The sequence below is a fragment of the Pseudorca crassidens genome, chromosome 10 (genome assembly GCF_039906515.1).
Source record: "Pseudorca crassidens isolate mPseCra1 chromosome 10, mPseCra1.hap1, whole genome shotgun sequence".
Lineage (NCBI taxonomy): Eukaryota > Metazoa > Chordata > Mammalia > Artiodactyla > Delphinidae > Pseudorca > Pseudorca crassidens.
The window spans coordinates 42,060,912-42,084,521 of NC_090305.1; the positions used below are offsets into that span (position 1 = coordinate 42,060,912).

A 23,610-nucleotide genomic window follows, 5' to 3' on the forward strand; every position below is an offset into this window, starting at 1 on the left:
ATAGGTCTTTATTACTAGAGCCTGTGGTGAATTTTATGTGTCAGTGATGGGGGTGGTGGTGAGGAGAGTGGTGGGAAATATTTTCTGAAGGGGAAGGGTGTGTTCTTGCTATCCCCACCTTCACACCCAAGATTTATGTTACAATATCTAGCACTGCCTATAAATAGAATTAGCTCTGATAAACTTACATACAAAATGCAATTTCCTTTTTTTTTTTTTTTTTTGTGGTACACGGGCCTCTCACCGTCGCGGCCTCTCCCGCTGCGGAGCACAGGCTCCGGATGCTCAGGCTCAGCAGCCATGGCTCACGGGCCCAGCCGCTCCGCGCCATGTGGGATCTTCCTGGACCGGGGCACGAACCCGTGTCCCCTGCATCGGCAGGCGGACTCTCAACCGCTGCACCACCAGGGAAGCCCCAATTTCCTTTTTTAAACCTAAACTTTGCCCTGTACCTGTTATGTAGTGAATATTTAACAGATATTTATGGAAAGATGACTAAAAACATAGATTGCAAATTGCAGAGATATAGTAGTTATCACTGAATTTTTTGCTGGATTCAAAGTCAGGCTGGTCGGTTCTACCTTGTATGACTAGCTAATGGTGATTCCAGCCTGTAATATTACAGCCTATTCTTATTATTTAAGTTATAATTACAGTGACTAGAGTGATCTGTAATTTTAAGCCAAGGAAGGGAAACAAATGAATTTGCTTTCATACCTGGAAGCCTTGACATACTAAAAAAGAAATATGCTCCAAATTTGGATATTGTTAGGAGAACCTAAAAGAAATATACTGAACACAAAAAGTATCTCTTATGGCAACAAGAATGATGTTTGGACTGAGAAGGAAAGGCTACATATGTCTTAGAGATGCATAAAGCCCAAGATAGATGAAGAACTAGAAAGGACAACTAGTTGCTCTAAATAAGTTCATATCTCCTGGTCTAGATAAATCGTATCTCAAAAACACATGAAATTTCTAATTTTATTGCAAAAGAAGTATTGTAAATGATGGGAAAGAGGAGATTTACCAGAAAAAAGAAGCAAGCTGTTTTTTTAACACAAAAAATGGAAGGTAAATTCTGAAAATTATGGCAAATTCTTAGGTTGTGAATGTTTACCAAAACAGTTATAACTGGAAGTCAGACATTTTCTTCAGCAAAAGACATTTATTGAATTCTTTCCAGCTTCTAGCTTTTGTGATGTCTTTCATGATATCTTGAACAAGGAGAGATATTTGAGAAGTAGTGATATATTTCTGTGAATTCTGAATGCTTAATCCGAAGCATCCTCGAGATCACTGTCTATCTCATCACCTTATTTTAATTTTATGCATATTATTACCTCTCTATGGCTTTTCTTTTGCTTTCTTATTTATTTGTTTGTTTATTATTTGTTTCAATTCATTAAGATGTAAGCTCTAGAGAGTAAAGGCTTTGTGTGTTTGTTTACTGCTGAATCACCAATACTTAGAGCAATGCATGTCACAAAGTAGATACTCAATAATATTTTGTTGAGTGAATCTATTAGTTGAACTGCCGTATCCAAATAAATTTACAAGATGGATTGATGCCCACCAGGTTGGCAGAATGCAGTAGGCAAGAGCTCCCTATCCTTGTATGTGACTTGAATGAAGATAAAGATGATATGCCTAAAAAATGGTTCATGAAATAATATAAAATTATTATCTTTGCAGTTTACAATGACTGACAAATCTAATCAGTGAAATTGGATAGAGATAATACCTAAAGTACTATTTTTGGATCTAGAAGGAAAAAAACATAACTACAGGATAGAGGTTAATTTCAACAAATGTTAAGAAAAAGATGAAAGGATTAGAAATTTTAGGTAATAGCATACACAATGTGATCCAACAATATAAAATGACCTCAACTTCATTCTGTGTATTCTAAACACACCACAAAAACCAAGGAGGCAATGCCAATGAGTATCATCTTCACTGTATTAATTGAGTTTATTGTCAATATCATGTCAGTGATGATGATATTCTACTTTGTGTTAAAAATACATCTAGATATACACACCTTTAAAAAATTTATATATAATAGTGTGTTAATCCCAAATTCCTAATTTATCCTTCTCCCCACGTTTCCACTTTGGTAACCATAAATTTTTATTTTTTATTTGTTTTTAGAAGAAATGTAAATGTTCTTTTATTTTATTTTTAATTTTTTTTTATTTCTTGGCTACGTAGGGTCTTCACTGCTGCGTGTGGGCTTTCTCTAGTTGTGGCCAGTGGGGGCTACTCTTCGTTGCAGAGTGCGGGCTTCTCATTGCAGTGGCTTCTTTTGTTGCATTGCATGGGTTCTAGGTGTGTGGGCTTCAGTAGCTGTGGCACGTGGGCTCAGTAACTATGGCTCATCGGCTCTAAAGTGCAGGCTCAGTAGCTGTGGCACACGGGTTTAGTTGCTCCGTGGCATGTGGGATCCTCCCGGACCAGGGCTCAAACCCGTGTCCCCTGCACTGGCAGGCAGATTCTTAACCACTGCGCCACCAGGGAAGTCCCCATATTTTTTTTGAAGTCTGTGACTCTGTTTTATAAATACGTTCATTTGTATCATTTTTTTACACATTGTAAATCAACTATAATCTAATATAAAATAAAAATTAAATTAAAAATATTTAAAGGAATATTGACAGAGGAAAGGGATAGTGAAATTCTTCAGCTGAGGATCAGTAAGGAAGGGGTAGGTGGAAACAGCAGTATAACTATCACACAGAAGAGAGCTTTTAGTCCAAGCAGGGAAAAAGAGGACCAAAGTCCTATAGGAGTAAGTTAGCAGGAAACATATTTTGGCTCAATATAAAGGGGAATTTTGTACCAATTCTAACAATTAGACCTAAATGTGCTGCCTTGGGAGGTAGGCAATTGTTCATGGTGTGCCTGAACAGAGAATCAGAGAGATTGATGCCTTGGATGAGGGGGTTGAAACAGATTGCCTTCAATATCACTTCTAATTCTAAGATTATATGGCATTACATTTATAATAAGATATTGCTCTGTAGAGGCTTCGTCAACTATATTCTTTAGGACAGCTGTGGATAGGAGAACAAGCATTATAAATGATCACGCATCCTGAAAGGAGAGGCAAGAGCATATGGCAGGTAAATCACAGTTGTTGAGCTGGAGCACCCTTGTCCAAATCCCAGCTATGATTTAGTAGCTAGTGACCCTGGATAAGTTTCTTAACATCTGTTTGTTTTAGTTTCCATATATAAGGTAAACACAATGTAATACCTACATAATAGGTTTGTTGTGAAAACTAAATGAGATAATACACATTAAGGTTTCAGAAGAGTACCTGGCTTGTAGTGATTGTTATCTATTATTATTGTTGCAACTATTGCTACAGTTAAATATCCACAAACCATTGTGGAGTATTAATAACATATTTTATTCTGCATTATTTGTCTGTTTAGATATTCCTTGGGAAAAAGTATCTTATAGAGAAGCATGGATATTGGATCCAGATGGACCTAGATCCCAAATCTGTTTGTTTTTTATGGGCTGTGGTCTTAAATGAGTCACCTGAGCTCACCACATCTTCTTTTCCTAATGACTCTTTAGTTATAGGGATTCTGCAAAATTAAATGAGGCAATGCATGTTATTCGCCTAGTCATAGATGTCAGCTTTAATTCCACATGCTGAGATGGCATTTTATTTTAGTACTTATCCAAATACATTATTTTCTGGAGACCATAGCAGTGCTGGATCAATAGAGAGACTTATAATTAATGACTTTAGTCATTAATTATAAAATTACAGAATTCTGCTTCAGTAGGTAAGCTCAAGTCTTGAAGGGACCAGAGACTTTCTTCTTCCAGGTCTGGCATTTTGATTTTTTTCTACTTGAACTTCTTCCTAAGGAATATGAATGTGCCAGCCTCTTACCTTCCTCACACCTGTTGAATGAGGGTACACCAATCCCATCCATAAAATTCAAGGTTTTATTTTACTTGATTACCATGTCTTCTTCTGTAGATCCTTTGGTCTTCTTTCCAGGGGACGAAGACAGCCTGGAGCTGTGTGCCAGTTTCCCGCTGGCTCTGGGCGAGTGGGGAAGTTGCCTGAGAGCTTTTTAAGTGAGAGGAACCTTGAGCTTAGTTAAGCAGCTTGGGACCCAGAACAATATCAAAACTGGGCCTTTGGTTATGTATATGATACTGGTTTCTACAACTTTCTCATGCTCAACCCTCTCCCCCAAATACTTCCCAAAACTGAACTAGATTACTCTGAGTTTTACTTAAAACTCAGAATGTTGGGCTTCCCTGGTGGCGCAGTGGTTGAGAGTCCGCCTGCCGATGCAGGGAACATGGGTTCTTGCCCTGGTCCGGGAGGATCCCACATGACGTGGAGCGGCTAGGCCCGTGAGCCATGGCCGCTGAGCCTGCACATCTGGAGCCTGTGCTCTGCAATGGGAGAGGCCACAACAGTGAGAGGCCCTCGTACCGCAAAAAAAAAAAAAAAAAGAAAACTCAGAATGTTTTATCGTTTGATTCATTAACATCACTGTATTAGAAAGTGCAGGAAAGGGTGATGAGGTTTAAAAAAATGAAATTAAGATCAAGAGCACGGCCTTCTAGTTTTTCCATTATGGAGTTAAACTGCTGATATCACTTCTATTCAAAATATACTACTCTCTAAAAATTACTGCTAAATTTTACGTGTTCTGATCATTGTTTTTATGAATGATGCAAGAGAATGTATTGAGTTCAATTAAACTTATTGGCATAATATTTGTTAATTATGACACTATAAAAAAAGAATTGCTTTCCTTTGAGAATCAAGCAAAAATAACCCAAATATTTATACAATAGTATTCTTCTCAGGGTATGCTGCTAATGAGAAATCTATATATAACTTTGTAAAAATGAATGTTTTTAAGTTCTGAAATGATATAGCATATACTTGCCTATAATCCCTAGGCTGATATTTTACTGTGATATTTCTTTGCTTCTCATTCTAATAAAATATTAACATGATAAACTAATTTTTTTCTGTCAAAAACAAGTTGTTGAAGCATAATCACTGTTTTCTTCATTTGATAACATGTGATTTAACTTGGTAGAACTAGTCTAAATTTATGTCACGTTCTTTCCCCTTTTCAACTCCACTCTTGCTTTCTGGTTACCCCCATTCTAGCAATACAAGACCAAGTCCAGCTACAAGGCTTTTGCAGCAATCCCAACAAACACATTGCTTTTGGAACAGAAGGTCAGTGTTGGCTCAGAAGCAGAGTGAATTTTGGTGATGTTTTCTAAAATTGCTTATGTCATTTTTGTTATGTTTAAAAAAAAATTCTGTTTTCAAGTTCTGCCTTTACTAAAATAAAATGCTGCTCTTAGTTTAGGATAACGTAGTGAAAGCATCTTGGATAGAATCGGAGACATCACTGATTTATTGGTAGAGTCTTGGTAGGAGCCTGGGGTTATCCAAGCTACTAAGCAGCTCTGAGAAACTTGATTCAGATTTGGGTACATCCCTGTCCTTTGGAATTTTAAATGGTTATTAATATTTAAGAGCTTCTACCTCTATTCACATTGATCAATAGAGTAGAGGTAAAATGGGGTTACGTGTGGGCAACTGGCCACCTTTGAAATTTGATGATTAATAGTGGCTTCCACAGAGTGGAAATATTATAGCCAAACATCCAACTTAGCCTCTTAAATCCCATCACGGTCTGAACATCTTTATCCATTTTCCTCAGCCATTGATCTGACCTCCATGAATGGGAGGGAGGGGTTGAGATCCCTTCCAATGACCCAGCTACTTTTACATGGCTCCAGGGTATTTTTGACTTGCTATTGAGTCATTAACTATAAAATTACAGGATTCTGCTTCAGTAGGTAAATTAAATTAAAGCCCCTTGTTTCATAAGTCATTACAAATACTCAAATGAAGCCCCAGTGGAGGATCATATCAGAATTGAAGTGAAATCAATTACCAAGTCTATGACATGATACATTTCTTATGTTATTTTTATGATATTTATTTTGGCAATTTATCTTTGCATGAAGCCCATTTTTTTTCTGTGCAATTATAGTGTTTCAAATAATGTTATAATTTGTCAGAATGTTAATGTTTGCAACTAGGTGGTATTTTGACCACTGGCTTATGAGCCTATATTCTTGTTATTTTAGCATGATCTGGAGAATAAAACTGTTATATATTCTTTTGTCTAAAAAAGTAGGAATTGTTAGTGGGATATTCTAAGTGGTATATAGGTGAACACTGGTTGGCAGTATCTCTTATATCATGTATCTCTGATAACAAATTCCCAATTATCCACCTGTGGCCCAGAGTCTATGCTCTATATATCTGAATGCCTTGAACTGGAGGTGGGAGGTGAGGGGGCCATCTGTAACTTTTTCTCTAGCTTCTCTTCTGAATTTTGACCTTCTATGGTTCATTGAAAGATGAGATGGGCGTAAAACACCAATTTCAGGAGGTTTCAGGAGGCTTCAAGAAGTGACACCTTTACCAGATGCCCCTTATCCTATTTTCTAGAGTTAAATATTATGTGGAGTCATAGTAGAAGTGGTCCCTCACCATAGACCTTCTCCCCATTTCAGATGGACATTTCCAAAATCTGGTCACAAGTGCCTGCCTTCACAGAAATAGGAGAAGCTCTCCCACTCAGTAGCCAGGAAGAGAGAATAGGGGCTGTTCTGCCACAGTGTCCTTCCCTCGTGCTGGCCAGCTCTCTTCTCTTCCAATTCAGTGGATTTTAGAGATTATAATCCATTAGTCAGTCATTAAAAATGAGGAATGATTAGCTTAATTTCAAATTGCATCACAAACCCATTTCATAAATGTCTATGGTGGTATCGCTTTGCATTGAACCTAATGCAAGTTCATTTGGGAGAGGTTTTGTGTTTTTAATTTTGAATAAAACATACTCTTCAGTAAAATTATTATTTTTATTTTTAGTACCACAACATGTAAATATCATGATATCTAGTTTAAAATATCTAAGTTTAAATATCATGATATCTAATTTAAAATATCTAATAAAATTATCTAGTGTGGATAATGGTCTCTTGGCTAAGATGTTGGTTTTGGACAATAAATATTTGAATTCTTCAAAGGTCACAGGATATAACATGATGTTTGTTTTTCTTTAGAGCCTTTTATAATTCCACTTTTTTTTTTTTTGCTGGCTTTCCCATGTTATGTATTCCTCAATAAGAGATTTTACTTTGTAAGAATTTTTAAATAACAAAAGTATTATCCCAAGATTTATGAGAGTTTATTTCTATTTTCAGTAATATTTCTTGAATGGTATTGTGCTGTTTCTTTCATGGTTGTTGTTTTTAAAAAATAAATCTGGTAATTTCTATCTTTTTGCCCATCTGTTTATACAATAGAACTCATCCTATGCCATTAAAATCAAAGGGACTTATTTCTGAGTTGAGTGAGTAAATTAAAACTATAATCATCAGAGACTCATCTATTTGGGAGAGGCTTAACATTTTGGAATATTTTAAATCACAGAAGCTTTTCTGAGATCCCTTTAATATCTTACAGAACAGCACAATTAGGGGGTAGGATGATGACGCAGTGTCATTACAATATTCTGTTAGGGTCTGTGCTGTGGAACGCCTTGAAGATAGAAAAAGCACATTTACTTCGTCTTAAGATAGATGGACAATTAATTCTCTCCCCCAACCAGATTTTTTAAACCACATTCTGTTTTATAGCATATAGTATAATTAATGAGGAACCAGAATCACTTTAAAAAATAATACTATTTTTAAAAGCAAAATTTTCTCCAAATTGAAATACAGGCATCCCTTCCAATCAGACATTAAGCTTTCATCGAATCCTTGGATTGGTTTCAGTTTTAATCACCCGTTGATGAAGCCCATAATTTTCAAAAGAGTACATTTTATTGGCAGGGGACATGAGGTTTCTGATACTTCAATTCTGTAATTTATTGTCTGTGTCAAACTTAAATTTATAGCTTATTCCGTTTTCTATCATTTTTTCCCCTATGAACTTTTAGGAGGGAAGAATTTTTAACTAAAGCCTTAACTAAGGCTTTACAGCCATCATATTTTAATGTGTTGGTGTTGGGGTCTTTGACTTAATCTCCTGCCAATAATCATCTTCTCTAAGATTGAGATGAGGATGTAATACAAGTGATTATAAAGCAGGAACAAAATAATCAGATGAACGTGCATTTGTGACTGTCCTTATTACAATATGTTCAACAATATACTGGACTCTGTAGAGGAAATAAGTTTGATATAGACATTATTTTTTAGTCTCAATGTGGGTACTGCTGTCCTTTTCAGAGAATGTTGAAGATCTCTCTCTCTCTTATTGACTAATTTTTCTTCTTAATCATCTGAGTCTGATAGCAATAGGTAAAAAGTTAAAATTAAACTGAAGGGCACATTTTAATATTCTAAATAAATGGATTATTATTTTTATTGAGCAATTGTATTAAGGGAAGGAAAGATGAAGGGATATTTCCTTGAAATCAAATATTGCGAATATATATTGTCTCAGAGTAATTTTTTTCCATGAAAGAATACACTTTTTCCTTGTAAGTAATTTATCTGTTCCCTTCCTCACAATTATTTCTCAGGATAAAATCAAGGCTACGGTTAGGTACTGTTTCTCAACAAATGATATCACTATGCATTTAATTCATAAGCTTAATGTGTTTGAAAGAATTTTAGAGTAGCTCAATTTTATAAATAGCACCTATAAATTATAGGATTAATTATTTAAATGAAAGTCACAGGAGAAAAATTATTTTATTTTTCCTGGTGGAAGGAGGATAAAGAACAACTGTTTTGAAGACAGTAGTAAAAACTGTGCTACAAAAATAGAAAGGTAAAGATTTGAGATATCTTGTCAATTGTCAAATCATTTTATTCTAAGTTGCCAGTTTAATTTTTTAAAACATGAGTTGGTAAACTCCAATCTGATTAAACATATGTCTTTGGGTGAGACTATTTTAGGATCTTTGCATGTCTCAAAAATTTAACAAAATCTGGTTACCGAATTAGCATATGGTCTAGACTAGAGAGACATCTCTTAATTTAGGTTAGTTCAAGAAGTAAATGTGTTCCCAATTTCTTTAACAATGGAAAAGTGCCCAGGACCCAAATCTATACCAATTGGTTCTTCTTGGGCAGTTGTCTACCATGCAACTATTTCTTTTAAGGCGCTTAGTAAACCATATTAAAGTATGCATACTGGTTTTTTTTTTTTCTACTATAAACTATTTGAGAAAACATAGTCGTTTTTGTTAAACATTCATTGAATGAATTAATTTAGTTTGCACCTGGGTAGGTCTCTTAAATTTCCAATTTTACTCCACACGATTTTAAAGCAATTTTTTGCTCATAGGATTGTAAAAATAAGGGGGCCTCGTATATGGCAATTAGGATGATGATAAGCGTCTTCCTTTAGGGTAGAATAAGCTTCATCAATTCTAATTCCATGGAAAAGATATAAAAGGCCTTCTGCTACAAGGAAAGTAAGTTGGTTTTAGACTTGGTAATTTTTAATGGTTAAATAATACAATCACAATGGCTGCCATACTGAGTACTTTAGCTGTCAGACACTGAGCTAAATGCTTTACTATCCTCACAACTCTGTGAAAATTTTGATGCTCCAAAATGTCAACTAAGTTTCCCAAAGCTGCAGGGCTAGTGAGTTGTTGAAATGGACCTTAAGTGGGATCTGATTATCCCCTAGCTTTTCCCTGTTCACCATGCAACAGTGACATCAATTAGCTAAAGTGAAATATTGAGCAAGAGGTGATGTTTTGGATAATTTTTTATTACTTGCTAGAATATATTTAAATCTTCATTAAATTAGAGCAGCAAAAGTTTATTTATTTATTTATTTTTATTTTTTTAATGAGGAACAGTTAAAGGGAATTGGAAATAGCTTAGTTCTGACAAGACTTGAGTTAGTGAGGATTTACAAAGCAGCCCAATTTTTTGAGTTATTAAAAGAGAGGTGGTGAATTACAGTAGAGGAGGTGCTGGCTGGGAATCAGGAACACCCTTCTGATATACTTGATTAAACGAAGAAAAAGTCTGGTGGCTTTGCCATTAAGTCTTCAGGAACAGGTTTGAAACTGGCCGTAATGACTTGCCAAAACTCCCTTCCTTCTGGGTGAGAAGAACAGACATTTAACCCTCCAGAGATCTTGGGATTAAAAACACCAAGTAAATTTCCTCAATTCTTGAAATTTTTAAACCAATCATATGAAAATAATCTGCTGATAAATATTCCTAGACCTTTAAAGAAGCTGTAATTTTATATATTGGAGGCCCCTTTGGCTTACAGCATACATTTCCCCCTTTTCTTCAGACCTGAATGCTATTCAGACCTGAATCTCCAACTAGAGAATCAAAATGAGATTTATTTAGCTGAGAATATCTCCAATCCTACAAATGGTTTTGTATTAATGACTGAAAATCAAGCAAATCTCTTGTTCTCACAGGATTTATTCTACCAAATAGCTGGTCAGATTAACAAAGTATAGCAGTTTTGGGGTTTCTGCCTGAATTGTTTTTTGGGAGGTTAATTTTATCATTATTAAAATACAGTACTCGCCCATTCAATTTTTGAAATCCAATCCAGTTAGATAGTCCAGGCATCACAAAAAGTTTACAAGCCCTTTTAGAGTATCCTCTCTTTGGAAGCAGTTCACTTTCTAACTCTTAGAGTGCAACTAATTCATTCTATTTTCAGATTTTTAGAACTTAATCCTATTTCCAAAGAGAGCAGGTTCTAATCAGTCTGCTGATTCAATATATCTGACTTAACAGTGTTTGCAATTCCATGAGAGATGCTCCTTTTGGATGGGGAACACCTATTACAGTGTGCGGTCATATACTCTCATAAAGACTTTGATTTACAATGCTTGCTCCTAGTTCTTGCCTCTTAATTATAATGTCATGCTGAGCTCAGAAACTATTTTCTTCTAAAAGGAGATTCACTATGTCTCTTTTCAAAAACTGGGCCCCAAAGTTGGTTGTGCTGAGTAAAATATAACTTTTAATGAGACTATTTCTAACCATTAGTTAAGAATCTTTAAAAATAGGATTCAGGGCTTCCCTGGAGGCGCAGTGGTTGAGAGTCGGCCTGCCGATGCAGGGGACACGGGTTCATGCCCCGGTCCAGGAAGATCCCACATGCCACGGAGCGGCTGGGCCTGTGAGCCATGGCCGCTGAGCCTGAGCATCCGGAGTCTGTGCTCCGCAACGGGAGAGGCCACAACAGTGAGAGGCCCGCGTACCGCAAAAAAAAAAAAAAAAATTAGGATTCAAAGCATGTTCCATTTGTGCCTCACTTGGCTATCAGCCAGTTTGGTAGAAAATATATGTTTTTGAAATAAAATCTTTAATTGGAGAATATTCTGAGAGAACTTCACTCAAAATGAATAAATCTAAAGAAACATCAGTACAATCCTGCCGGGCTAAGTTGTCAAAAAGCAATCTACGGTCAGGCTTCACATTAATGGAGATTTAATATATTTTCTTTTAATACATTTTTGTACTACAGAGAAAAAACCTACTTTTTATGGCTGCTAGAAGGAGTGGATCAAGATGATATATTTGACAGAGAATTCCTTGTCAATAAAAAAATCAATTCTAGTGAATTTCAAGGCTATTCAAACTTAGAATAATCCCCCTTCCAAATTTTAATGCAGTTCGAGTATTATCTCCATTTCAAAGTTTCAGCATTACTGACTAAATACTAGTTATCTTCCTTAATTTTCCAAGCATTCTGAGTAGGTTGTTTTTTCATTCTTTGAGTAAATTTCAATACTTTAAGTAGCATAATAAAAGTTGTGTTTGCCTATAGTAATTTCCCACGAAGTAACCAAGATAATAACCCTATTTGATTTTGGCTGAAAAAATATTTGCTCATTATATTAACATGGATCACATACTCAGATCTTTTATGGTAAACACATTTAATTGAAATATGGGAAAATAAATTGTTACTTAAAATATTCAGAGTTTAAACTCCTTCTCTAGAGCATTTTACCGAGGCATATTAAGATCATATTGTTTCTATGATTCATTTATTCATTTAACTCCATTTATTTGTCAGTCTGCCCTTTCAAGTCATCCTAAAGATCTTTACTGAAGACATATCATGTGTTCTATCCTGAGACTGCCAAGATAAATACCATAGTTTCCTAATTGTTATAGGACAAATGGTCCAGTAGAGAGGAGATACAGTTGAAGAGTAATGATGATACAATATGCTTAAGGCATGTATGGAATGATGCAGTGCCCCAAGGAGGGAGGGGCAGATTTTGCCTGGTGCAAACGCCAAAAAATATTATAAAGGAGCTGGATTAGGATTTTTAGGATGAATACGAATTCTAAGTGAGCTGAGGATGGAGGAGGGATAATCTAGGCAAAGTTAATAACGTGTGCTTGGAAGGTCAGCACAAGTTCAAAGAACTCAAGTGATCGATTGTGGTTAAAGAGCAGCATGCAAGTGAGGAGTGGGTAGAAGGTGTTGTTGGAGAGCAAGGAAGAGCTAGACCAAGGTTCTCTCCTAAGGAGTTTGTTGTTAATCCTGGTCACTAATTAATTGTTTTCTTCTTCTTTTTTGTTTTTTTTCCTTTTTTAACTTTGCAAGTATTTTCTCCCAGTCTATGGCTTTTTTTTTTTTTTGAATATAATTGCTTTACAATGCTGTGTTAGCTTCTGCTCTACAATGAACTGAATCAGCTATATGTATACCTATATCCCCTCCCTCTGGGTCATTAATTTCTGACTTTTTTCTTCTCTATAATGACCGTCATAGTTAGAAGCCATGTGTAGTGTAAAGTCTAAAATTAAAGCCCAATACTACCTGCTTGCACCTGGTAGAATTGGGAGGGCCTCAGCTGGTCTAATTGCAAGCTCACCTCCCCACTCTGCTCCCCCAGATAAGGTCCCCTAACCCTCCCTATCAAACCGACCAGGTGCAGTGTCTACTTATTCAGACAAGCTGACCACACCCTTCTAAGGAAGCAGGGACGCCTCACTCTCTTGATCCTACAAAACCTGCCTTCCACAGTCCCTGTTGTTCACTGTTCCCCGAGCACAGCTCTTATGTGGCCCTGATGGAATGCACAGTTTCTTCCCCTGGGCCGTGACCACCTCTGACTATTAAACTGCTGTTGATTTCACTTGTCCAGTGTCAGGTGTCATGTATTCGGCCATCCCCATCACCACAGAGTGGGAAGCCCTTCCCCTCCCCACCAACAGGGTAAATAGGAGGTGATTAGAACACCATGTCAAGGAAAAATTAAGCTGTCTGAACACCAGCAAGGAGTTATCTTTACGACATCTTCTGTTCCCTGCTATCCATTACTCAGGATTAATCAAAAATATAGAGGATGGGCTTCCCTGGTGGCGCAGTGGTTGAGAGTCCGCCTGCCGATGCAGGGGACATGGGTTCGTGCCCCAGTCCGGGAGGATCCCACATGCCGCGGAGCGGCTGGGCCTGTGAGCCATGGCCGCTGAGCCTGCGCGTCCGGAACCCGTGTTCCGCAACGGGAGAGGCCACAACAGTGAGAGGCCCGCGTACTGCAAAAAAAAGAAAAAAATATATAGAGGATGGAGGAGGAGAGGAAAAGAGATTTTTTTTTTTTTATGGTAGGAAAGAGGCAGTCTCAAGGGTTTCTATTAGGTTATCATAGTCAATATTTTATATTTTATTTAATGCAGAGAAATAGATTTTGCAAAAATGATTTTCAGACAGTATTTTCCTTTGTGAGTTATTGAAATAAGGGGGATAGCTTAACATAATAAATGTTTATTTCCTCCCCACAACACAGTGAGGTATAGCTCAACTTGGCCATTCAGTATGGCTCTCTGTCGGTGACTCAGCGATGTAGACTATTTCCATTTTGCATCTTAGGTATATCCTAATAAAAACATTTGGTTGTATCAGGCAAAATAGAGATTAAGACACAAAGCACTATTAGGGATATAGAGGGTTACTTCATAATGACAAATCTTTAATTCATGAGGAAGGTATACTTCTTCTAATTATGAATGTAGCTAATAAAATGGTTTCAAACTACATTGAGAAAAATTGCTAAGATCACAGGGAGAAATTAACAGACTCACTACAATTCTGTGAGATTTTATGGTGACTTTCAATTAATTGATGATTTTCAATTACTCATAGAATAAAGAAAAAGAAAGAAAGTAGTAAAACTAAGATGATTTGAAAAAAATGAAAAATCGTGATCTGATAGATACATACACACACACACACACACACACACACACACAGCTCTGCAGCCAACAGTTAGAGAATAGATGTTTTCTTTAGCATAAATGGAATGTTTACAGTTCTCTAATTGTAACTGGAATATTTACAATTAGAGAATAGATGTTTTCTTTAACATAAATGGAATATTTACAAAAAACTAATCATGTCTTATACCATAAATCTCACACTACATAAGAAATGGCTATTTTGAAAAGTTCTATGGTTATAACTAAATAAATAGGTAATTTAAAAATTGGGGGGAAAAAACCCTTATATTTTAAAAAAATTAGAAAGAAAAACTACCTTAATGGAAATACCTAAAAATGTATTTAGAATTGAATGACAGTGACCATACAACATATCACAACTTGTAGAATGCAACAAAAGGGATTCTTTGAGGGAAAATAGGATAAATCCAAAGAATGTAGAAGGAAATAAATAGTAAAGATATGAACAGAAACTACTGAAATGGAATGTGAGTATGCCGAAGAAGATCAAAGCCAAAAGTTAGTCCAATTAAGAGATTAGAAATGGATAATTCTACATGGAACTTGATTAAGAAAAAAGCAGGTGGACACAAATAATTATTAGAAATGATGAAGGGGATGGACCAAGATGGCAACATAGGCAGCTTCTGAACTTCTCTCCTCCTAGGGACACATTGAATATAAAGCTGCACATGGAGAAATTCCCTCTGAGAGAAATCCAGAAACCAGCTGAGTGACTCCAGCATCTCAGATTAATAAGGAAATACCCATACGAAACCTGGCAGGAATGGCTGAGATACATTCTTGCCATCAACCCCATCCCTGGCACAGTGCCAAACAATTGGGAGGGAAACCCCAGCTCCCAACTTTGCCCTGCGGTTTTAGGCTGTACATCTAATGTCCCAGCTTTTAAGGCTCCCACCCAAGGGACAAGCCCCCAAAATACCTAGCTACAAAAGCCAATGGGGCTTGTGCCTACAGGAACTACAAGACTCCTTATATTGGAGATACTAGTTCCACAGGAGAAAGTAGGCAGTTGTGGGCAATGCCTCCAGGTCAGAGAATAGCTCATCAAATGTTTCAAAGATATTTCTTCTTGGAAACATTGAGACATACAGGGCTTTCTTTGAATTCAGAATTTACTACATGTATATTTGACTAAAATCCTCACATGAGAACTATTTCATTTATTATCACTAGGCACTAGACGAACCAGCCAAGACAGAGAGCATCTCCAAGGACAACACATTAGATCCACCTCTGGAGGTAATGGCTTCAGATCACCTCTGCTTTTGAAATGCAATCCCGAAACTCATTGCTAACCCAGTACCTGGTTTCAATTCTTCCAGTTGTGTTTCCCTGAACAGCTCAGGCAGCAAACTGAAGAGCTCTGTGCTACCATTGATAAGGTCTTACAGGATTCCTTGTCTATGGTAATGCCTTAGACTAGACCGTGCAATTCAAACCTTTGCTTTGCTTCACTTCATTTCCCTTTGCTTGGCTAGGATGGATGCATCATAAGCTTGTCCTTTTTTTTGTTTTTTTCCTAGCATTCTTCTGATTCTCCTTCAAGTTCCCTACAGACATTTTTGGGTTCTGACACAATGAAAGTATGTATGTATTTAATATAATTTACTGAACCATAATATAGTAATATTAATGATTTTTAAACTGCAGGTCAAGGCCCAGTAGTGATTTGGGAAATTAGTGGATAGCAACTAGCATTGTGGTTTTTTTGTTTTTTGTTTGTTTATTTGTTGTTAGCAAACAGCATATTAAAATAGAATAATAAGAATGTAAACTATCAATCAGACTGTATTATTCCAAGCAGTGAGTAGGTATTGTTGACATTTATTTCAATTCGTTTACATGTACAGGTATAGGCACGTGTATATAGATTGCAGTAAAATCTATTTCTAACTGTAGGTCAAGTTCAAAACAGTTTGAAAGCCAAAGTATTAGACTGTGTTGTTATATGTTGGCATTTAGGATATAGAAATGTATGTAGAATTTGTGACTTATTCTCATCCCAAACCATAGCTTCAGTCCTTATGTAATTCAGAGCTCTTACACTTGTAGAAACTGAAAATGAGGTAGACTAAAGTAGTGTTAGTCTTGGAGCTTTAACACTGGTATTATTTCTGGAATTCTTTTCTTTTGGTTAACTGAATTTATTTCATTGTTCGTTGACTCAGAGGGACAGAATCCTGGATATTTTAGATCATTTGAGGACTACTAAAGCATTGTTATAATTGAATATTTAAGTACTCCCTTCTTATCATGTAGCCTTTTTCATTTGTTGGGATAAAATATTACATTTCTCCAAGTTATTTTTTTTTGAATGCTTTGTACAGATCTACTTACCCAAATTTCAAAATGATTGTGGTTTTTCTTTTATTGATAATTGTTAGTTTTTTTTGGTCAGTTTTATTTTCTCTCTTGGAATTAGTATAAATACTTTTTGCATATTCTTTTTCAAAACTGGACATTGTATGTATCAAGTAGATTTTATTGTATTTTACTTATTTAAAATTTTTATTACAGTTGATTTACAAAGTTGTGTTTCTTTAAACACAGATTTTAAATGTACACATTTTAAAATGTACACATTTTAAAATGTAGATTTTAAATGTACAGAATTGCCTATAACTAAAACAGTATTTCTAATTTTCAATTGGAACATTATAGACGAATATCCTTTAATAATGATGTAGAAGCCAGGTAATCACTCATTGTCAGTATTCTTACATTTTAGTAGAGAGAACCTGCAAATGGATAGTTATAGCTTCTCTATTTGTAACCTATTTTGTATATTCTTTAAGTCTTTTAATCTAAAGATAGAAAAGTTTGATTTGCCGGAGACTATATAAATTTTAAATGTATTTTTTTCTCATTTCATTTGTTGAACATATAAAAATACCCTATATTACATTAAATGTAATAGGAATAGGACTTAAGTAACATGTGAGTAATAACCTGTATTATTGATTTATTTAACAAATATTTAACGCTTATAGTGTTAAAGATACATTATTCTAGGCCATTCAATTTAAGGCAATTTTTCATTTAACAAATATTTATTAGTGCTTACTATGGGCTTGGCACTGTGAGGTACTATGGTGATAAGTGTGAGCAAGGCAGAGTAATCGGAGAGGCGTATTTCTTTTTTTTAATTGAAGTAGAGCTGATTTACAATGTAGTGTTAGTTTCAGGTTACAGCACAGTGATTCAGTTATACAAATATATGTATTCTTTTTCAGACTCTTTTCCCTTATAGGTTATTACAAAATATTGAGGATAGTTCCCTATGCTATACAGTAGGGCCTTGTTGTTTATCTATTTTATATACAGGAGTATGTATATGTTAATCCCAGCTTCCTAGTGTACCCCTCCCCACACCCCCTTTCCCCTTTGGTAACCATAAATTTGTTTTCTGTGTCTGTGGGTCTGTTCTGTTTTGTAAATAAGTTCATTTGTACTTTTTTTTTTTTAGATTTCACATATAAAGTGATATCATATGGTATTTGTCTTTGTCTGACTTACATCAGTTAGTATGATAATCGCTAGGTCCATCCATGTTGCTGCAAATGGCATTACTTCATTATTTTTTATGGCTGAGTAATATTCCACTGTGTATATGTACCACATCTTCTTTATCTATGCATTTGTCAACAGACATTTAGGTTGCTTCCATGTCTTGACTATTGTAAATAGTGCTGCAATGAACATTGGGGTGCATGTATCTTTTCAAATTGGAGTATTCTCTGGCTATAATCCCAGGAGTGGGATTGCAGGATCATATGGTGGTTCTATTTTTAGTTTTTTAAGGAACCTCCATACTGTTCTCCATAGTGGTTACACCAATTTACATTCCCACCAACAAGGTAGGGGGGTTCCTTTTTCTCCACACTGAGAGGTGTACTTTGGATATAGCGATCTGAAAGTAGGATTCAAACTGAGACCATGAGGGAAAGAAGCCAGTCATAGAAAGATTAGGGAGAATAGCTTTCAGGAAGAGGAGTAAACATGTGCAAATATCCTGGCAGGAAAGAGCTTAGTGTGCATGAAGAAGGCCAGTGTGGTTGCAGTATGGTGAACAGTGTGAAATGAGGTGAGAAAGGGGTGTAGGGACGGCGAGGATACTTACATGCCATGCCATGAAGTTTGAATTCCAGGGAAAATGGGAAGATATAAAAATATGGGGGGAATAATATGAAATCATTGAGAAAGCTGGCTGATGGCTGCTGTGATGAGGCTACCTAGGTCAGAGGAACCATGACGGTGGCCTGGTGCAGAGGAGCTGCAGAGAAGCACTGAGTATGAAAGAGATATTGCAGCCTTGCTTGGGTTTGGATGTGTGCAGAGAAGGAGAGGAGAATCGTGGAAGAGCTCCTGCTCTTTGCCTCGACTGTAGACAAACGTGAAGGAAGCTCAGTGTGGTAGAGGGAAGAGGGTTATGTTTATTTGGATAAGGTAAGTTCAAGATGTGTGTCAGGGAGGCCTTAAACCTGTGTGGCTGGAGCTGGTACGAGAGATCGGGGAATGACTGGTACGTCGATGCTGTGGACACCCGGTATGGAGCTCCCAGGAACAAAATATTGCAGGTCCAATCAAGGAGAATGAAAGTCTGTTGTGCTCAGAGCAGTGTGGTAACATGGAAGCTACAAGAGCACAGTGGTTAAGAGAGTGTGATCGTGGTGATTGTTGCCAAGAAAAAGAGAACGAATAAGGCTAGAGAAGTGTTCATAAGATTTGACTTTGATTTTGAAACTATATTGCTATTGCTTATGTGTTTATTCTCATCATTTTGATTTTTCTAGCCTTTATTAGCCTATAAAGTCCTTGTGAACCTGAGGCTGTTCTTTTTAGTCTCATATGAAAATTGTGACCTTATATATTGATACATAACATATATGTAATTTTTAATTCATGTTTTCCTAGATGTATCTTTTATTACTTTTTTCTATTATTATTTTTTTACTATTTTCTATTACTTTATTTTTTTATCTTTTTGTACACTCATCTTATTTTCTTCAAGACAACATATTTCTGGATATCACTTTTATAGTTGATCTGAAATTCTGTTTATCTGGGACCTTAAGCCATTAGCAATTACTGTAATTCTTCTTATATTAGGACTAATATCTCCTATCTTATTTTATATTTGCTACTTGAAATGTTTTCTTTTTTGACTTTCCTGCTTTCCTTTGGATATTTTGATATTTACTGGTTTGAAAATTTTACTTTGCTTTTTTGTTACTTTTCATATTTACCTCTAAATTATTAAAGACAATAATTATGTTTATTTTCCTATCAATTTTAAAGCTTACATATATCTTTTTCTAAACTTAAGTACCACAGGATTTTTCACTTTCCTGTTGTTTTTAATCAAGATCTATCTATCTATCTATCTATCTATACATATGTATGTAGACATAGTTTGTTAGTATTTTTTGGACTTCTAGATCTGAATTTTATATGGTTATATTTTTCTTGATTTCTTCTTTATTTAGACACATACTTTATTTAGATCCTTATTTCTTACACATTCATAGCTTTTTCCTGGATTTATTTTTCTTCTTGTTGACCTCTTGGTTGTATTCAATAAGGTCTTTTTGTATTGATTCTATTGCCTGTGTTCCTGAGATCATCATTATTTTGCCCTTTCTTTTATTTATTTATTTATTTTTAGTTAAATTTATTTATTTATTTTTTAATAGATCTTTATTGGAGTATAATTGCTTCACAATACTGCGTTAGTCTCTGTTGTACAACAAAGTGAATCAGCCATATGCATATATATATCCCCATATCCCCTCCCTCTTGAGCCTCCCTCCCACCTTCCCTATCCCACCCCTCTAGGTTGTCGCAAAGCACAGAGTTGATTTCCCTGGGCTATGCTACTGCTTCCCACTAGCTATTTATTTTACATTTGGTAATGTATATATGTTGATGCTACTCTCACTTTGCTCCAGCTTCCCCCTCCCCTGCCCTCCATGTCCTCAAGTCCATTCTCTTCTATGTCTAAGGCTTTATTCCTGCCCTGCCACTAGGTTCATCAGTATCATTTTTTAAAATTTTAGATTCCATATATATGCATTAGCATATGGTATTTGTTTTTCTCTTTCTGACTTACTTTACTCTCTGTGACAGACTGTAGGTCCATCCACCTCATTACAAATAACTCAACTTCATTTCTTTTTATGGTGAGTAATATTCCATTGTATATATGTGCCACATGTTCTTTATCCATTCATCTGTGGATGGACATTTAGGTTGGTTCCATGTCCTGGCTATTATAAATAGTGCTGCAATGAACATAGTGGTATGTCTCTTTTATTTAAGATTTTTTAAAAAAATTTATTTATTTATTTTTGGCCGCATTGGGTCTTCATTGCTGCATGCGGGTTTTCTCTAGTTTGGTGAGTGGGGCTACTCTTCGTTTCAGTGCGTGGTCTCCTTGTTGCAGTGGCTTGTCTTGTTGCAGAGCATGGGCTCTAGGCAGGTGGGCTTCAGTATTTGTGGCATGTGACCTGAGTAGTTGTGGCTCGCAGGCTCTAGAGTGCAGGCTCAGTAGTTGTGGTGCACGGGCTTAGTTGCTCTGCAGCACGTGGGATCTTCCCAGACCAGGGCTGGAACCCATGTCCCCTGCATTGGTAGGTGGATTCTTAACCACTGCACCACCAGGGAAGCCCACATGTCTCTTTTTGAATTATGGCTTTCTCAGGGTATATGCCCAGTAGTGGGATTTTTGGGTCATATGGTAGTTCTATTTTTAGTTTTTTAAGGAACCTCCATACTGTTCTCAATAGTGGTTTATCAATATACATTCCCACCAATAATGAAAAAGGGTTCCCTTTTCACCACACCCTTTCCAGCATTTACTGTTTCTAGATTTTTTGATAATGGCCATCTGACAGGTGTGAGGTGATTGCTCATTGTAGTTTTGATTTGCCTTTCTCTAATAATTAGTGATGTTGACCATCTTTTCATGTGCTTCTTGGCCAGCTGTATATCTTCTTTGGTGAAATGTCTATTTAGGCCTTCTGCCCATTTTTTCATTGGATTATTTGTTTTTCTGATATTGAGCTCCATGAGCTGTTCGTATATTTTGGAGATTAATCCTTTGTCCATTGATTCATTTGTAAATATTTTCTCCCATTCTGAGGGTTGTCTTTTCATCTGGTTTATGTTTTCCTTTGCTGTGCAAAAGTTTTAAGCTTAATTAGGTCCCATGTGTTTATTTTTGTTTACTATTTTGTTTTCTATTTTGTTTTTATTAATCTAAGAGTTGGGTCCAAAAGAATCTTGCTGTGGTTTATGTCAAAGAGTGTTTTTCTTATGTTTTCCTCTAAGAGTTTTATAGTGTCCAGTATTACATTTAGGTCTTTAATCTATTTAGAGTTTATTTTTGTGTATAGTGTTAGGTAGTGTTCTAATTTCATTCTTTCACATATAGCTGTCCAGTTTTCCTAGCACCACTTATTGAAGAGGGTTTCTTTTCTCCATTGTATGTTCTTGCCCCTTTGTCATAAATTAAGTGACTGTATGTGCGTGGGTTTATCTCTGGGCTTTCTATCCTTTACCATTGATCTATATTTCTGTTTTTGTGCCAGTGCCATACCGTCTTGATTACTGTAGCTTTGTAATATATTTTGAAGTTGGAGAGCCTGATTCCTTCAGCTCCGTTTTTTTTCCTCAAGATTGATTTGGTTATTTGTGGTCTTTTGTGTTTCCATATGAATTGCAACATTTTGTGTTCTAATTCTGTGAAGAATGCCATTGGTAGTTTGATAAGGTTTGCACTAAATCTGTAGATTGCTTTGGGTAGTATAGTCATTTTCACAATATTGATTTGTCCAATCCAAGAACATGGCATATTTCTCCAACTGTTTATGTCATCTTTGATTTCTTTCATCAGTGTTTTATAGTTTTCTGAGTACAAGTCTTTCACCTCCTTAGGCAGGTTTATTCCTAGGTATTTTATTCTTTTTGTTTCAGTGGTAGATGGGATTGTTTCCTTAATTTCTCTTTCTGATTTTTCATTGTTAGTGTATAGGAAGACCAAAGATTTCTGTGCATTAATTTTGTATCCTGCACCTAACCAAAATCATTGATTAGTTCTAGTAGTTTTCTGGTGGCATCTTTAGGATTTTCTATGTATAGTATCATGTCTTCTGCAAACAGTGAGAGTTTTATTTCTTCTTTCCCAATTTGTATTCCTTTTATTTGTTTTTCTTCTCTGATTGTTGTGGCTAGGACTTCCAAAACTATGTTGAATAGGAGTGGTGAAAGTGGACATCCTTGTCTTTTCCTGATCTTAGAGGAAATGCTTTCAATTTTTCTCCATTGAATATGTGGTTTAATGTGGGTTTGTCATAAATGGCCTTTATTATTTTGAGGTAGGTTCCCTCTATCCCCATTTTCTGTAGAGATTTTGTCATAAATGGGTGTTGAATTTTGTCAAAAGGTTTTTCTGCATCTATTGAGGTGATCATATGGTTTTATTCCTTAATTTGTTAATATGGTGTATCACATTGATTGATTTGCATATACTGAAGAATCCTTGCATCCCTGGGATAAATCCCACTTGATCATAGTGTATGATCCTTTTAATATGTTGTTGGATTCTGTTTGCTAGTATCTTGTTGAGGATTTTTGCATCTATGTTCACCAGTGATATTGGTCTATAATTTTTTGTGTGTGATACCTTTTCTGGTTTTGGTATCAGGGTGATGGTGACTTTGTAAAATGAATGTGGGAGAGTTCCTCACTCTGCACTTTTTTGGAAGAGTTTGAGAAGGATGGGTGTTAGCTGTTCTCTAAATGTTTGATAGAATTCACCTGTGAAACCATCTGGGCCTGGACTTTTGTTTGTTGGAAGATTTTTAATTACAGTTTCAATTTCATTCCTTGTGATATGTCTGTTTATATTTTCTAACCCTTCCTGGTTCAGTCTTGGAAAATTGTACCTTTCCAAAAAATTTTCCATTTCTTCATAGTTGTCCATTTTGTTGGCATATAGTTGTTTGTAGTAGTCTCTTATAATTCTTTGTATTTCTGTTGTGTCAGTTGTGATTCCTCCTTTTTCATTTCTAATTTTACTGATTTGCATCCACTCCCTTTTTTTCTTGATGTGTTTGGCTAAGGGTTTATCGATTTTGTTTATCTTCTCAAAGAGCCAGCTTTTAGTTCTATTGATCTTTGCTATTGTTTTCTTCATTTCTATTTCATTTATTTCTGCTCTGTTCCTTATGATTTCTTTCCTTCTACTGAGTTTGGGTTTTCTTTGTTCTTCTTTCTCTAGTTGCTTTAGGGGTGGTGTTAGATTGTTTATCTGAG

General features: G+C 35.9%; 1 protein-coding gene across 21 annotated transcripts in view; it reads left to right on the plus strand.

The window, feature by feature from the left end:
* Window positions 1-23,610, plus strand: part of MLIP (muscular LMNA interacting protein) — a 293,059-nt gene that overhangs the window by 156,607 nt on the left and 112,842 nt on the right. For 13 of the 21 annotated variants that reach the window (XM_067753439.1, XM_067753451.1, XM_067753456.1 and 10 more), the window contains 4 exons: window positions 5,165-5,236; window positions 15,469-15,534; window positions 15,618-15,701; window positions 15,819-15,878. The exons of 1 other annotated variant lie outside the window; for it this stretch is intronic. In XM_067753439.1, coding sequence (XP_067609540.1) covers window positions 5,165-5,236; window positions 15,469-15,534; window positions 15,618-15,701; window positions 15,819-15,878 — 282 coding nt within the window. The remainder of the gene's footprint in view (window positions 1-5,164; window positions 5,237-15,468; window positions 15,535-15,617; window positions 15,702-15,818; window positions 15,879-23,610) is intronic. 7 more of the 21 variants (XM_067753446.1, XM_067753445.1, XM_067753450.1 and 4 more) reach the window with 5 other exon arrangements.